Source organism: Aspergillus novofumigatus (assembly GCF_002847465.1).
Source record: "Aspergillus novofumigatus IBT 16806 chromosome Unknown P174scaffold_3, whole genome shotgun sequence".
In the NCBI taxonomy this organism is placed as follows: Eukaryota; Fungi; Ascomycota; class Eurotiomycetes; order Eurotiales; family Aspergillaceae; genus Aspergillus; species Aspergillus novofumigatus.
This window is the reverse complement of record NW_020194276.1, coordinates 3,500,550-3,513,423: the sequence shown is the minus strand read 5'-3', so window position 1 is coordinate 3,513,423 and position 12,874 is coordinate 3,500,550. Positions and strand designations below refer to the sequence as shown.

Below are 12,874 nucleotides of genomic sequence, written 5' to 3'. Positions count from 1 at the left end.
TGGCCCCATTGCTTGTGGGAATACAATACACCACGATTCTAAGGCACCTATGTATGAATTCCTAGACTACGAGTACATTGTTCGGGAGCCTTTCTGGCCCAGTGGTGTTATATTTCAATATTAGCACACACAGACTACTACCGACACTGGGTGGGGAAATATGCATTCTCGCATATAATCTCTCAAGACAGTATTAAGTTGAGAAGTGGACTGCCAGGATGACCATGCTCACTGATCCGATACCGCGATGACATTTGTTGGAAAATCAACTTCGTCATCGTTCAGATAATCCACGTTGATCTTCTTCAACTTTTCGTTCTCCGTCCAGCCGTCTCCAAGCCAGCCGTTTGGATTGTCATTGAGATAGTCGTACGTGTAATCCTCCCAACGAGGATACGCAAGAGCTTTCATTGAATGAAGCGAGGAACCTATGGCTTGTTAGTGATACCGGAAATACGGCACTTGTTCATATCAAGAGAGCGTACCGGGCCATAATGCAGTGACTCTGCCATCCTCGGTCCCTCCCTTGTACCAGCTACGGCATCTCTCGCTAAACACCGTTCTTGAGAAGTACTGGTCACAGTAGCGAGTAAACATTTCTACCGCTTCTTTTTTCACACTCATCGCTCGGATGTTATCACGCTGCATCTTCTGCACGCAGAGCGTAAAGTAATCGATCTCCTTCTCAATCAGAAGCAACAGGTTACCTTCGCCTAGTGCCGCGTTTGGTCCCAAGCAGACGAAGTAGTTTGGGAATCCATCGACAGCCAAGGAGAGATAGGTCTCTGGCGTCTTCTGCCAGCGATTGGCTAGAGTGGCACCGTTGCGTCCGATGATTGGGAATCTTGGAGTGAATGTGGTGTCGAACCCAGTTGCGCAGACAAGGACATCCGTGAGATGATGTTGTCCGTCTGCTGTGATGATCCCCTCTGCATCGACTTCGACGATCTTGCTTGTAATGACGTCCACTTTGTCGTCCGTCAAAGCCTCGAGATATCCCGGGCCCGGAGTGAGCCGTCGGCACACAGGAGGAAATGAGGGTATCAAATTTTCGCACAGTTCAGGTTTCCTCGAGAGTCGGCGCTTCATATTCTGTAAGAAGACCTCCCTCGCGCCGATTTGTTCAGGTGTGCCAAGTAGCGTCACACCGTGGACTGATTGCAACTGGAGTTCGATTTCTGCCCTAGAATTAGAACCGATGCTCACGGTACCTTTAATGAGAAGCACACACCTTTGCGGAACCTCTGGTAGGCGCTGTGGTCCTTCTTGAAGGTTTCAATCTCTTCTGGAGTAAACGAGACTATTCCAACGAGGTCAATACTCTTTTTTTACTGCATGACTGCACGGGTTGACAAACAGTTCTCCAGTTCAGCTCCCCCTCGTTTATCCACATGTTCGCGGGCAAATGTGGGGGAAAGCCATGTTCGCCCCCTAATGTAGTGGTCGATGTGAGCTACCTTTGGTAGCATGCCGGGAACGATCTGGATGCCGCTCGATCCATTTCCTATCACCGCGGCTCTTTTGCCCTAGCCAGAGGTTCAGCTTCCGTTTCTCTAAATATTTCAGGCCGACTCACGGTATAATCATAGCTCTCATCCCAACGGGCACTATGCTGCAGCTTGCCCTTGAAGTCGTGCAAGCCTGGAATATCTGGCCACTTCCACGAGTTCAATGCACCAGTTGCGGAGATCAATATATTACATTCGTCCGAGTATACCGTGTCTGTCTGAACGTCTTGAACCTGCGTTCGTGTCAATACAGACTGTCAATGGGCCAGGTACGAAGGACTGACCTTCAATTGCCACTTGCTCTTCGAGTCATCCCAGACAGCTTCAACGACTCCCTGCTTCAGCTTGACGTACTTCATGCAGCCATACTTTTCAGCCACACGTTTCCAGTACGCGTGGATCTCCGGAGCGGCAGCATAGAACGTCGACCATTCTTTGTTTGGCTCAAACGTAGCTTGATACGTATGGGCTGGGATGTCTGCGAACATCGTAAGCGTCGGTCGTCATTGACGCGAGACAACTCGCGCAGGAAGATGACGAGCCTCACCACATGCACAACCGGGATATCTGTTCTCGAGCCAGGTGCCCCCGATATCTTCATTCTTCTCATAGACGCAGAGATCCACGTTGGGGATCCGTTGTCTGAAGCGAATGGAGGCGATGATTCCAGAAATGCCCGATCCAATGATAACGACTCTCAGGGGACGGGCTTCGTCGATGGAACGCTCTTCCACCATCCACTTATCCTCGACAGGTCGTGCCTCTTGGCTCTTAGAACCGCTACCAAAGAAGAAACGTTTCATATTGATTGTATATGTGAAATTGGGAAGGAAGAACAGAGATAATTTATCCAGAAAGGCATTCATAGGGGAACAACGAAGTCAAGATGCACTATGTTGAGAGCACGTTACCCGAATAGCCTGCTTGGCGTCCAGGGTAGAGCTATAACCATGCAGACTATATAACAAACAAACCAGGATACACGACCAATATGAGAAAACTCGAACCAGACCAAAGATCGGCGAGACCTGCCTTTCCAAACCGCTTACCCCCTGCTCACTTTTCCCAACTGCTATTCTAGACTCTCCTCCATGGACCACAGAGCTACGCAACTTCGTATTCCTCCCCGCTGGGACGCCAACAGCCGCTCAAGCGAACCCAGGATCGGGGAGGATTAGGTATTCGCGTTGGCCCATGAGCCTCCTACGTCCGTTACCGTTTCCGTCCTTCGACTGGCTCAACAGACAAAGCTAGCATGATTTCATCGCTTGCCATCTACCTCCGGTTTGTGGAGGGGGATACGTGCTCCAGTCTCGGGATTCCCCCTTCTCCCGTCTCCCAAGTCCCTGGTGGTTGACCCTGGACTCAATTTGCGGGGTAAGAAGCTTTACGGAATGGATTCGTGGTGCTAATATTTGGGACCATATGCAGAAAGCAAGCTTCCAGACATAACCGAAAGACTGGGTATAGCGTGTCTGTTTCAGTGAGCTGATTTGACGGAAACCAACCGTTGAGTGGCCGAGCCCCACTCTATAACCTGCCAATGTTAGTGAGTTGGACAAATTGATGCTGTCCATAGCCGGAAGGACTTTATCCTGGGCCTCATCTGTGATTTCCAACTGCTGCGCATGACTTGCAACTTCGACCAGATGGACGTGTTGATAATGCTGCCTGACGTGCCTTGCCCTGGGTCATGGCTATGCCGGAAGCCAACCGAAAAACCCCGCGTAGATACACCCCTGTGTACAACTGACATATCATACGACGGCGGAATCTGAGCGCCCAAAGACTGGACAAGCCACCTGCCAACGCACGGACATTTTTCCACGGCGGAGAAACCCCGAGATTAAGTTTGAGGAGGGGATGAGGCATGCATTCAACGGAGAAAGCATTTTCCAGGAGTAGAATGGTCCTTTACCCTGCCCTAGCCTGTACCTCAAGACAAATGGATATCCGTTATTCCGTCCATACGAATCATTGGTGGCTTCAATACGACCGGGATTCCCCTGGCACAAACTTTGCCCCACAACTGGATATAAGTAAAATGCGGGGTTTCGACTCAAGAATAGTAGCCAACTGTTGTTGAAGGGGTAGCGATTGAGGTTCCTGGTTCAGGCTGTTTGTTGGTGTTGAGGTTGCTGATGGTGGGATAAGAGCTGGATACAGCATGTTCTGGACACCCTGGAGTAATGGATCATCTGAATTGTCGATCAGCGATATCGATATTCTCTGCTATAGTCATCCATGGGTTGCAATCTAAGGTAACGTCTTTAGGAGGCGCAGTTCTTACAATAATCAGCAAGCAGTCCTTCAATTAGTTTCCCTTTATAGACCCGGACTTCCTGCTCCCACTGCTCCCAATAGCGGTAGATGCTTATACCGACCAACAGCTGATGATGGTATTCGAATGTTAAATCCATCTCGTCAAAACGCATGGAGTCAGTAGAATGGGAGTACATCTGCTTGTTTACAACGTCCACACGTGATGCGTGACGTGTCGCCTTACATAAGTCCATCAGGCTACAACAAGTTGAAGTGAAGAATCCAACGTAGCACGCAGAAAAATAGATACGTAAATCTCCGTCATTTTCAGTAACGACAGCCGCGATTAAAGCCTAACATCGACTTCATAAGAGCCTGCTCATTTAATCATCTCAACAGCAGCCATGCATTCGACTTCGATCTCAGAGGGAACCAGCTCAGGGCAATCCTCCTTACAAATCCACATTGACGAACTCTCCTCCCTACCCTCCACGACACCATCCAAAGCTTGGCACACCTCCTCCCCGAACTAACCACCTCCATCACCCCAACAGGCGAACGCCTCGTGACACACCCTACCTACGAAGGAACAGGAAAGCTCGACGATCTGGGCATACTCTACCTCCGCGCCGCGGATCGATGTACCCGCGAACGCGCATCCTTCAAAACCCGTCTCCTGCACGCATCCCTCGATTCCATGATCGAAGCACTGTATGCATCGAGCCAAGAGCAGCTCGACAAGGGGTTGGAAGATGGGACTGTGCATCTCCCTCCTAGTCTAGACGAGGGGTGTGCGTGCTGCGATGGCCAGCCGTTTGCTGTGATATTGAGTGGGTTCCATGAGGGGAATGTGTTGTTTTTCTGGGAAGATGAATACAAGGCTTTCTGGGGGGAGGAGGAGAGCCGGGGGCACGGTATGGTGTCGACGAGACTTGGATCTTGGCTTCGAGGGAGCAGGTTGAGCGTGCGATGGCGCGGGAGGAGGCGAGTGTTATTCCTAGTATGCTTTAGATGGTTCTGGATGTGTTACTCCGTAGTGGATTCAAAGTTTCCTATGAGGGGGTTGGTCTTGGAAGTTGTCATTCTTGTGAAACATACTCCGGAGGCATACTGCTAGTAAGTTTAGCATTGAAGAATGCCCCGCACTGAGGATCCACTGTAAATGATAGTGGGATCGCAACAGTCTGGATCAGAAAGACAGAAGCCGATCGGAGGTCGATCAGGGCAATTGGTGAGCTTTGTGTAATCATCTTGTCAGCAGCTGCTTCCCCAGTGTGGCATGGCTATTCGTCCAAGCTGTCCTTGTCCACCCCCCTCCAAGCATTTGCCGTATTTCCGAACATACTTATCAAAAACAATGATGGCATCTGGTGCAGCATTATCGTGAAGGATCACTGCGAGATTGGATTTGTTTGTGACTTCACAGTTGGGTCTCCAGTTTCGCAAGGAAATTTATTACTTACCTGATTGTTTGCGCTTATAGTCCGGGCCGCAGTCACCGTACAGTTCCTGGCTACAAGTATCTTCTCGATTTTCGATATCACAATTTTACATTGGATGCACTATTCAATTGCAATATCTTCCCTATGCCTGTATTCACCGAATACGCCGCCTCGTCGCGTGAACTGCGCGTTCTGCCTTCCTTTACCCCTCCACTTCCCCGCCTTTCCCCACGATTTATGCGTCCTGAGGGAGCCGAGAAATATGAAGTCGTCATTGTCGGTGCTGGACCAGCGGGGCTCATGCTGAACCTGCTTCTGGCACGATACGGCCTCAACGATGACTCTCTGCTCTGTATAGATGCGAAACCAGGCACGCTCAAATCGGGCCAGGCGGACGGCCTGCAGCCCCGCACGCTCGAAGTCCTCAAATCTCTCGGGCTCGCGGATGAGATCCTCACCGACGGCTGTCACATGGAAGAGGTTGCGTTCTGGAATCCGTCGCCTGACAAGGAGAAGGTGATTGAGAGGACGTCGATCGTTCCTGACGTGGCTGTGCCGGCCCGGTTTCAACATGAAGTCACAATCCACCAGGGTCGCATTGAGCGGATCCTCGAAACAGATCTGCTCCGGTATTCGAAACGAGGCGTACAGCGGAACACCAAGCTTGTGGACGTCAAGGTCGACGAGGCAGGCGATGTGGAATTCCCAGTCATCGCCGAGGTCGAGACGGACGGCATCCGCCGCACAATACGCTCGAAACACTTGGTAGGCGCGGATGGTGCACACTCGGTAGTCCGGCGCTGCATGGGACTCAAGCTGGTCGGCGAGTCGATGGACCATATCTGGGGCGTGGTTGATCTGGTAATCGACACTGATTTCCCCGATATTCGAAGACGCTGCGCCATCCATTCACCGGCCGGGTCTGTCATGGTCATTCCGCGGGAGCGCATCGCGACGGGCGATTACCTGACTCGTCTCTATGTTCAAGTACCGGAAGAGGCACCTCCTGAAGATGACCAGAAGCCTGTTAATGGGACTACTTCTCAGTCCAAGGGAGATGCACGCGCGCGTAGAAGCCAGGTGACCCAAGAGTCGATTTTCCGGCATGCGGCGCAAGCATTCAAGCCGTACTATATTCGACCTAAGGAAGAGGGCGCAGTCGACTGGTGGGCTGCGTACCAGATCGGTCAGCGAGTCACGGACAATTTCACCGTCAAAGACTCGAAGGGGATCAATAGGGTGTTTATTGTGGGAGATGGTATGTGATCATTGGACAGTTTCGATGAAACTTGCTGATTACCCGGTCTGCTCAAGCTTGCCATACACATAGTCCAAAGGTACGTGGTAATTCCAAGCCCTTCAGGATACTCTGCTGATGAGGCGGTCAAGGCTGGCCAAGGAATGAATGTGTCAATGATGGATTCGTACAACCTAGCCTGGAAACTTGTGTACTCCCTCCATGGCCTCACACCTGCTTCGGCGGCTCCAGGTCAACCCGATGCTATCGTTGATACATACCACTCTGAGCGCCATACAATCGCCCAAGAACTTATCGAGTTTGATCGTGCCTTTTCATCCATGTTCTCTGGCAAGATTGGGGCGTCAGAGGACGGAGTCGAGGGTCTCACGCACGAACAGTTCCTCGAAGTTTTTAGCACAGGCAATGGATTCACCAGTGGTTGTGGTATTGAGTATCCTGGTAGCCTAATGGTGGACAAGGCTTCGGATGACGGTGCAGAAAACCCAGTTACCGGGACAGATTACCTGTCCGGCGTCCTTCGTCCAGGCAGAAGATTACTCGACGTTCGATGCAAGCGCCATGCAGACGGGAACAGACGGCACTTGCATGATGGTACGTTAATTCTCACGTCACACCGTCCTCTGCAGCCCACCACTGACAATACCCAGACTTTCTGTCGACAGGTCGCTTCCGCATTCTGTGTCTCACGTCTTCCGACCTCCTGGACCCCGAGGGTGTTTCCGCCCAGGTATTGACAACTCTCGGATCATCTGTCCTCTCACGCTTCCCGCCCAACATTATTGAGCAGGTGGTTATCCATCCTCGCTTGGGTAAGACGTTCACGTGGCAGGATGTGCCGAGCGAGCTCAAGAAACACTCGGAGATGCGATTCTACAGCGGTTACGAGTTAGACAATGTGTACAAGATCTACGGCGTAGACGAGACAAGGGGCGCTTTGGCTGTCGTTCGACCTGATGGATATGTTGGCATGGTGGCAGCGTTGGAGGATGTGAAGCGTGTAGAGGAGTACTTAGAGAGGTGCGTTAGGACTGTCTAAAGCTAAGTCATGTATGATAGCGTCGCATATATATCGAGTGATGATTCATTTCTCCAAAGCAAGTGATTTCCTATTGACAGACCAAATAAGAATGTCCCTGAGATATTCTTAGCAAAAGGTATCACGTGAGCGGGCAAAGGGGAATATTAGTCACCAGCACGTGGCGAAAGTGCCGAAAAGCCGATTTCTCCTCTTTTCTTCACGTTTTCGTCATGGTCAACGACCCTTGACTGGTCACAATGGAGGAGATGACGGCTCAGACCGCTCATGGAAAGCCTCCGTTGGCTCTCCGTCGACGGTGGAGATCCAAAACCCGCACCACCATGTATATCAAGCTTTTCTTCTCCAATGACGATGGGCTATCTGGTGAAAACCCGCCATGGCCACTCTCCACTTGTCGGCATTAAGCAGCTTTTATCGCCGCAGTGGTGTTCTTGCAGGTGGGATCGCCATACAAAACCTGCTCTGGCCCTGCTTGCGGTCCTCTGGGGGCTTTTGTGGTGGTCGTGTTGACACAATTGTGTCTGGTTTATCGTTATTCTTGTCTACTTCTAGCGGAATTTTGGTATCAAAGAAGTACTCTCTATTTACGAGAGTCGCGTGGTCATTTACGAAGTGATTGCCATGGCTCAAGATGGAGGAAAGGAGACTGGACATACTAGATCGAGATCAACGTCGCTAAATAGCACAAGTGACGGTCAGCACCTGTCACGGACGAAATCAACGGAATCAGAACGTTCTCGGAGTTTGAGACTCCTATCTATAACGAGGACAAGGTCGGAATCTAGACCTAGGAGAGGGAATCTCGACAGAGTGTACTCTGGCAGGCACTTGGATGATCAGTCGGTCTACCATAGCGACGACGACGCTCCTGAAGCCAATGCAGTAGATCCATCTGCGAAGGATGATGATGAGAAGCAGGGAACCCCCGTGCTTGATGTTAGAGGAGGAGTCTTGAACGAACGCGACACTGATTTGGAAGCGGCTGCTCGCGATCAGAGTGCGCTGGAAAAGTCACGAACGGCTAAATCTGATAGATCGCCGCGGGATCCTAAACTGGTAAGCTCAAGCCGTCATCCCGAGGGATATTTGTCTAAGGGCAATAATAACGCGGCGACAGGTAACATGGGATGGTCCCGACGATCCCGAGAACCCCAAGAATTGGCCAAACAAGAAGAAATGGGCTGCTATTATCACGGTCTCCCTTTTCACTTTTATTTCCCCAGTATCTTCGTCCATGGTTGCCCCTGCGTTGCCGTCGATTGCAAGCGATTTTCATATCGAGGACCAGGTCTCTTCCCAGCTTACTCTGTCCATTTTCGTGTTGGCCTATGCCGTCGGACCTCTCTTCCTGGGGCCGCTTTCTGAGATCTACGGAAGAGTTATTGTTTTGCAATTGGCCAACTTGTTCTATCTCGTGTTCAACATCGCATGCGGTGTCTCCCAAACTAAGGGGCAGATGATTGCTTTTCGGTTTCTCTCTGGCCTTGGAGGCAGTGCTCCGTTAGCTGTGAGTCCTCCTTTGCCGACAAGGATCTTCAAGTAAAGTGACTAACAGCCCTTTAGGTTGGTGGAGGTGTGCTTTCGGACTGTTTTAAACCAGAAGAGCGCGGAAAAAGTGTTGCAATCTACAGCCTTGCTCCGCTTCTTGGTCCAGCTGTCGGTCCTATAGTCGGTGGCTTCATTTCTCAAGACACCACCTGGCGATGGGTCTTTTATGCCACCTCCATCGCCGATGGAGTCATCCAATTCGGGGGCTATTCCTCCTCCGTGAAACATACGCACCCAAGATTCTGAAACGGAGAGCAGAGCGGATCCGAAAAGAGACGGGTGATTTGGTGTACCAGACTGAAACCGAGCGACAGAACAAAACCCTTTCGCAAACGATGCGGACTGCGCTCGTGCGGCCGTTCCGCCTCTTGTCCACGCAACCCATCGTTCAAGTCTTGGCCTTGTACATGGCTTTTATTTATGGCACGATGTACCTTGTCCTTTCGACATTCAGCTCTCTGTGGACTGGTGTCTACAACGAATCCACAGGCATTGGTGGTCTGAACTACATCTCCCTTGGCTTGGGATTCTGGTTGGGCTCTCAGATATGCGCTCCGCTGAATGACCGCATTTATCGCCGGCTCAAAGCCCGTAACAACAATGTCGGCAGGCCCGAATTTCGAGTACCTCTCCTGGTTGTGGGCGCTTTCCTCACCCCAGTGGGCCTCTTTATCTACGGCTGGACCGCTCAGTTTCGCCGCCACTGGATCGCTCCTAACATTGGTGCCTGCCTCTTCGGTGCTGGAAACATTATCGCCTTTCAGTGCATCCAGACCTACATGGTGGATACATACACGAGATTCGCTGCCAGCGCCCTAGCCGCGGTGGCTTTCTTACGTTGCATATGTGGATTCGCCTTTCCGCTATTTGCGCCATACATGTACAACGCGCTGCACTATGGATGGGGCAACAGTTTATTGGCCTTTGTGTCTATTGGATTGGGGATACCGGCGCCTATATTCCTCTGGAAATATGGAGAGATTCTGCGCAAGCGCAGTCCATACGCGGCGGGTTAGATATGTGCACTGGCTGGAAAGTACATAGCATGTTTGTAAATACCCTAGCCCAATGCCAAAATTGCACGTGATGATCCATCTTAAAACCTTCGAAGGCTCGTCCTGCCAGCATCTCAGGACATCGTATCCCAGAGTTTTCGACCTTTACTGTCACTCAGACGCCCTCCTGGAATGGTGCCAAACAACTCACCTACTTCAGAATGCTCCGCAGAGTCAGGCTTTAGTATCTTGGTGAACAAACAGAATCAATCGCATTCAATCGCTACTGGCTATGAGGGACACTTCAACCCCTGGGTTTTAGTTCGGATTGGCCTCTACCCGATCTCGGTACTTCGCAGATCATGGATACTGAAGTTCAACGTGGCTTTACGGCACGACATGGGATCAGCCTCCTGAGCCAAGAATAAGGTACCCGTCCAATTTGATATTTGATTGGAGGTTTGGAAAAGGGGCTGAGGTACGGAGTACAGATCACATGTCACGGAAAAATCCAAAAATCCGAGGCCAATTGTGTTTGTGCCTAATTTTAGGCGTGCAGAACCCAAATCCGCTATTCCTGATCCAGTAATAAAATTTCGAATTTTTCCATGTGAAAATCAACAGTCAGAGAGGCGACTCCAGCCATTCATTGTAGAAAGCCACAAGCATATCAATTGTAGAGTAATGCAACGGAATTGAAGCAGACTATGTCATCAGATATCAATTCCATACTGACTGCTCCGTGTACTCAGTATCATAAAGCTCTCCGAAATGCAGGAGGTCTCCTGCTCCTATCTCAACCCTTGGCTCCAATTTCCTAACAGAGCATAGCCGTCTCCTTATGTTGAGGTTCTCAACGGCTGGGCATCAATGGATCACAATCTAACGCTCCGCTAAAGAAACGGACCTCAGGCACACGGACAATGCTGCTGTCCGACTGGCCAGAGGCGTCAAAATGATCCACTTGAGCCCGTTTGACAGATTCAGGAACCGCTTTTCTGGAAACACTTGGTGGCAAGGAGATTGGCCAATGGATTTGCCTGCGGTGTCGGGTGCCAGCTGCTTAGCTATTGTACGATGGCGAATGGCTTGCTGGCCTTTTCTGGGGAGCTATTTTTTTTTTTTTTTTTTCCCTCCTTTTTTTTTTTGTTCTTCCACCTTCACTTTTGCCAATTGCTCGGTTTCGATTAAGGACAGCTGGGAAAATGGCGGAGGTTCGCAAAAGAGCTGTACAGACTGAGACAGAGGTACGTTTTGTGCAATATGAACCAGAAACGCATGCTCACATACTCCTAGGTTGTCCAAGACAGCACTCCGAGTCTGAAATCGCTCAAAGATGCCATTCCCAAAGAATGCTTCGAGTCCTCGCTCGTCATCTCCCTCCTCTACCTCGCCCGTGATATTCTTTACTGCGCCATCCTGACCTACGGCGCCTTCCATATCCATGTCCTCCCCTCGTTACCGCTCCGCGCCCTCGCCTGGGCCACATACGGCTTCTTCCAGGGCTGCGTGGGAACAGGGATGTGGATTCTGGCCCACGAATGCGGCCACGGGGCGTTCTCTCCCTACCAGGGAATCAACGACTTCATTGGCTGGGCCACCCACTCCTTCCTGCTCGTCCCTTACTTCTCCTGGAAGATCACCCACGCCCGTCACCACCGGTACACCGGCCACATGGAGAAGGACACCGTCTTCGTGCCGTGGACGGACGAGCAGCTCGCGCAGAAGAAGAACGTGCGCATCGAGCAGCTCAAGCATCTCACTGAGGAGACCCCCATCGTCTCATTCCTGCAGCTCATCGGCCACCAGCTCGGCGGGTGGCAGCTGTACCTGTTGACCAACGCCACGGCCGGCGTGCAGAGCTGGCCCGAGGGCAAGCCCAAGACCGGCCCGGCGAGCCACTTCAACCCCGTCGGCGCGCTGTGGAGCCCCTCGCAGCGTCTCTCCATCGCCATCTCCGATCTGGGTCTGCTGATCATGGGCGCTGTGCTGTACTACGCCAGTACCCAGATCGGGGCGTGGAACGTCGTCCTGCTATACTTTGTCCCTTACCTGTGGGTTCACCACTGGCTGAGTATGTTCCCCTTTTTTCTCGGGTCCGACATGAATATGTATCTAACGTAAAATAGTCGCCATCACATACCTCCAACACACCCACCCCTCCGTCCCGCACTACACCCCGAAGCCTGGACCTACACCAAGGGCGCCCTCGCCACCGTTGACCGCACGATGGGCTTCATCGGCCGCCATTTCTTCCACGAGATCATCGACTACCACGTCGTGCACCACCTCTTCAGCCGGATCCCCTTCTACAAGGCCGAGCAGGCCACCTGGGCCATCCAGCCCCTGCTGGGAGCGCAGTACCACGAGGAGAAGGAGCAGAGTTTCCTTGGTTCCTTGGTTACGACCTTCCGGAAGTGCATCTATGTTTCGGCTAAGGGACATGCGTCGCAGCCGGGTGTGCTGCACTTTGTTAAGGCTGATGAGGGGAATTAATGGTGATGTATGGTGGATTGGATTAGACATAGACTTTGATGTGGGGACTCATAGACTTAAGTACCATAGACATACCCTAGTGTTTATTGTTGGATGGTCGTTGTGCATGTAGATAAAATCTTAGAGATGTGTATTAGAACTAGAGCTGAAGATCGTTGATTCTACTAATCGCCTCGTGAAACTCATGCTGCAAAATCCGTATTCAATACATACGTATCTTTCTGCTTCGCGTGTTATACCGACTGAAAGACGACCTAAGACGAAGCTACTCCGTACGTAGACAACACATGCATTAACTCAAAAAACCTTCTGTGGGTCGAATC

General features: G+C 51.3%; 4 protein-coding genes across 4 annotated transcripts; 3 read left to right on the top strand and 1 right to left on the bottom strand.

Moving 5' to 3' along the window:
• Positions 1 to 61: 61 nt before the first annotated feature.
• On the bottom strand, positions 62 to 2,311 carry P174DRAFT_483123 (flavin-containing monooxygenase; the record flags this gene model as incomplete). Its single annotated transcript, XM_024830741.1, has 7 exons — positions 62 to 428; positions 486 to 1,178; positions 1,232 to 1,300; positions 1,358 to 1,526; positions 1,577 to 1,741; positions 1,793 to 1,986; positions 2,020 to 2,311. The coding sequence occupies 7 exons, from the start codon at positions 2,309 to 2,311 to the stop codon at positions 229 to 231; spliced, it is 1,782 nt and encodes a 593-aa protein (XP_024684627.1). The 3' UTR covers positions 62 to 228.
• Positions 2,312 to 4,278: 1,967 nt separating this feature from the next.
• On the top strand, positions 4,279 to 5,006 carry P174DRAFT_440615 (uncharacterized protein; the record flags this gene model as incomplete). The annotated part of the gene is made up of 2 exons (XM_024827095.1): positions 4,279 to 4,691; positions 4,721 to 5,006. Coding segments are annotated over 2 exons (474 nt in total), but the record flags the coding sequence as incomplete, so codon positions are not given.
• A 99-nt stretch (positions 5,007 to 5,105) lies between these two features.
• Positions 5,106 to 10,076, top strand: P174DRAFT_511669 (putative phenol monooxygenase; the record flags this gene model as incomplete). The annotated part of the gene is made up of 8 exons (XM_024831810.1): positions 5,106 to 6,470; positions 6,527 to 6,549; positions 6,602 to 6,958; positions 6,999 to 7,064; positions 7,186 to 7,461; positions 8,630 to 9,019; positions 9,076 to 9,279; positions 9,300 to 10,076. Exons 1-8 carry the CDS (start codon positions 5,357 to 5,359, stop codon positions 10,074 to 10,076), a joined length of 3,207 nt encoding a protein of 1,068 aa, XP_024684625.1. The 5' UTR covers positions 5,106 to 5,356.
• A 1,184-nt stretch (positions 10,077 to 11,260) lies between these two features.
• On the top strand, positions 11,261 to 12,551 carry P174DRAFT_419916 (oleate delta-12 desaturase; the record flags this gene model as incomplete). Its single annotated transcript, XM_024824821.1, has 3 exons — positions 11,261 to 11,302; positions 11,352 to 12,109; positions 12,185 to 12,551. 3 exons carry the CDS (start codon positions 11,261 to 11,263, stop codon positions 12,549 to 12,551), a joined length of 1,167 nt encoding a protein of 388 aa, XP_024684624.1.
• Positions 12,552 to 12,874: the final 323 nt, after the last annotated feature.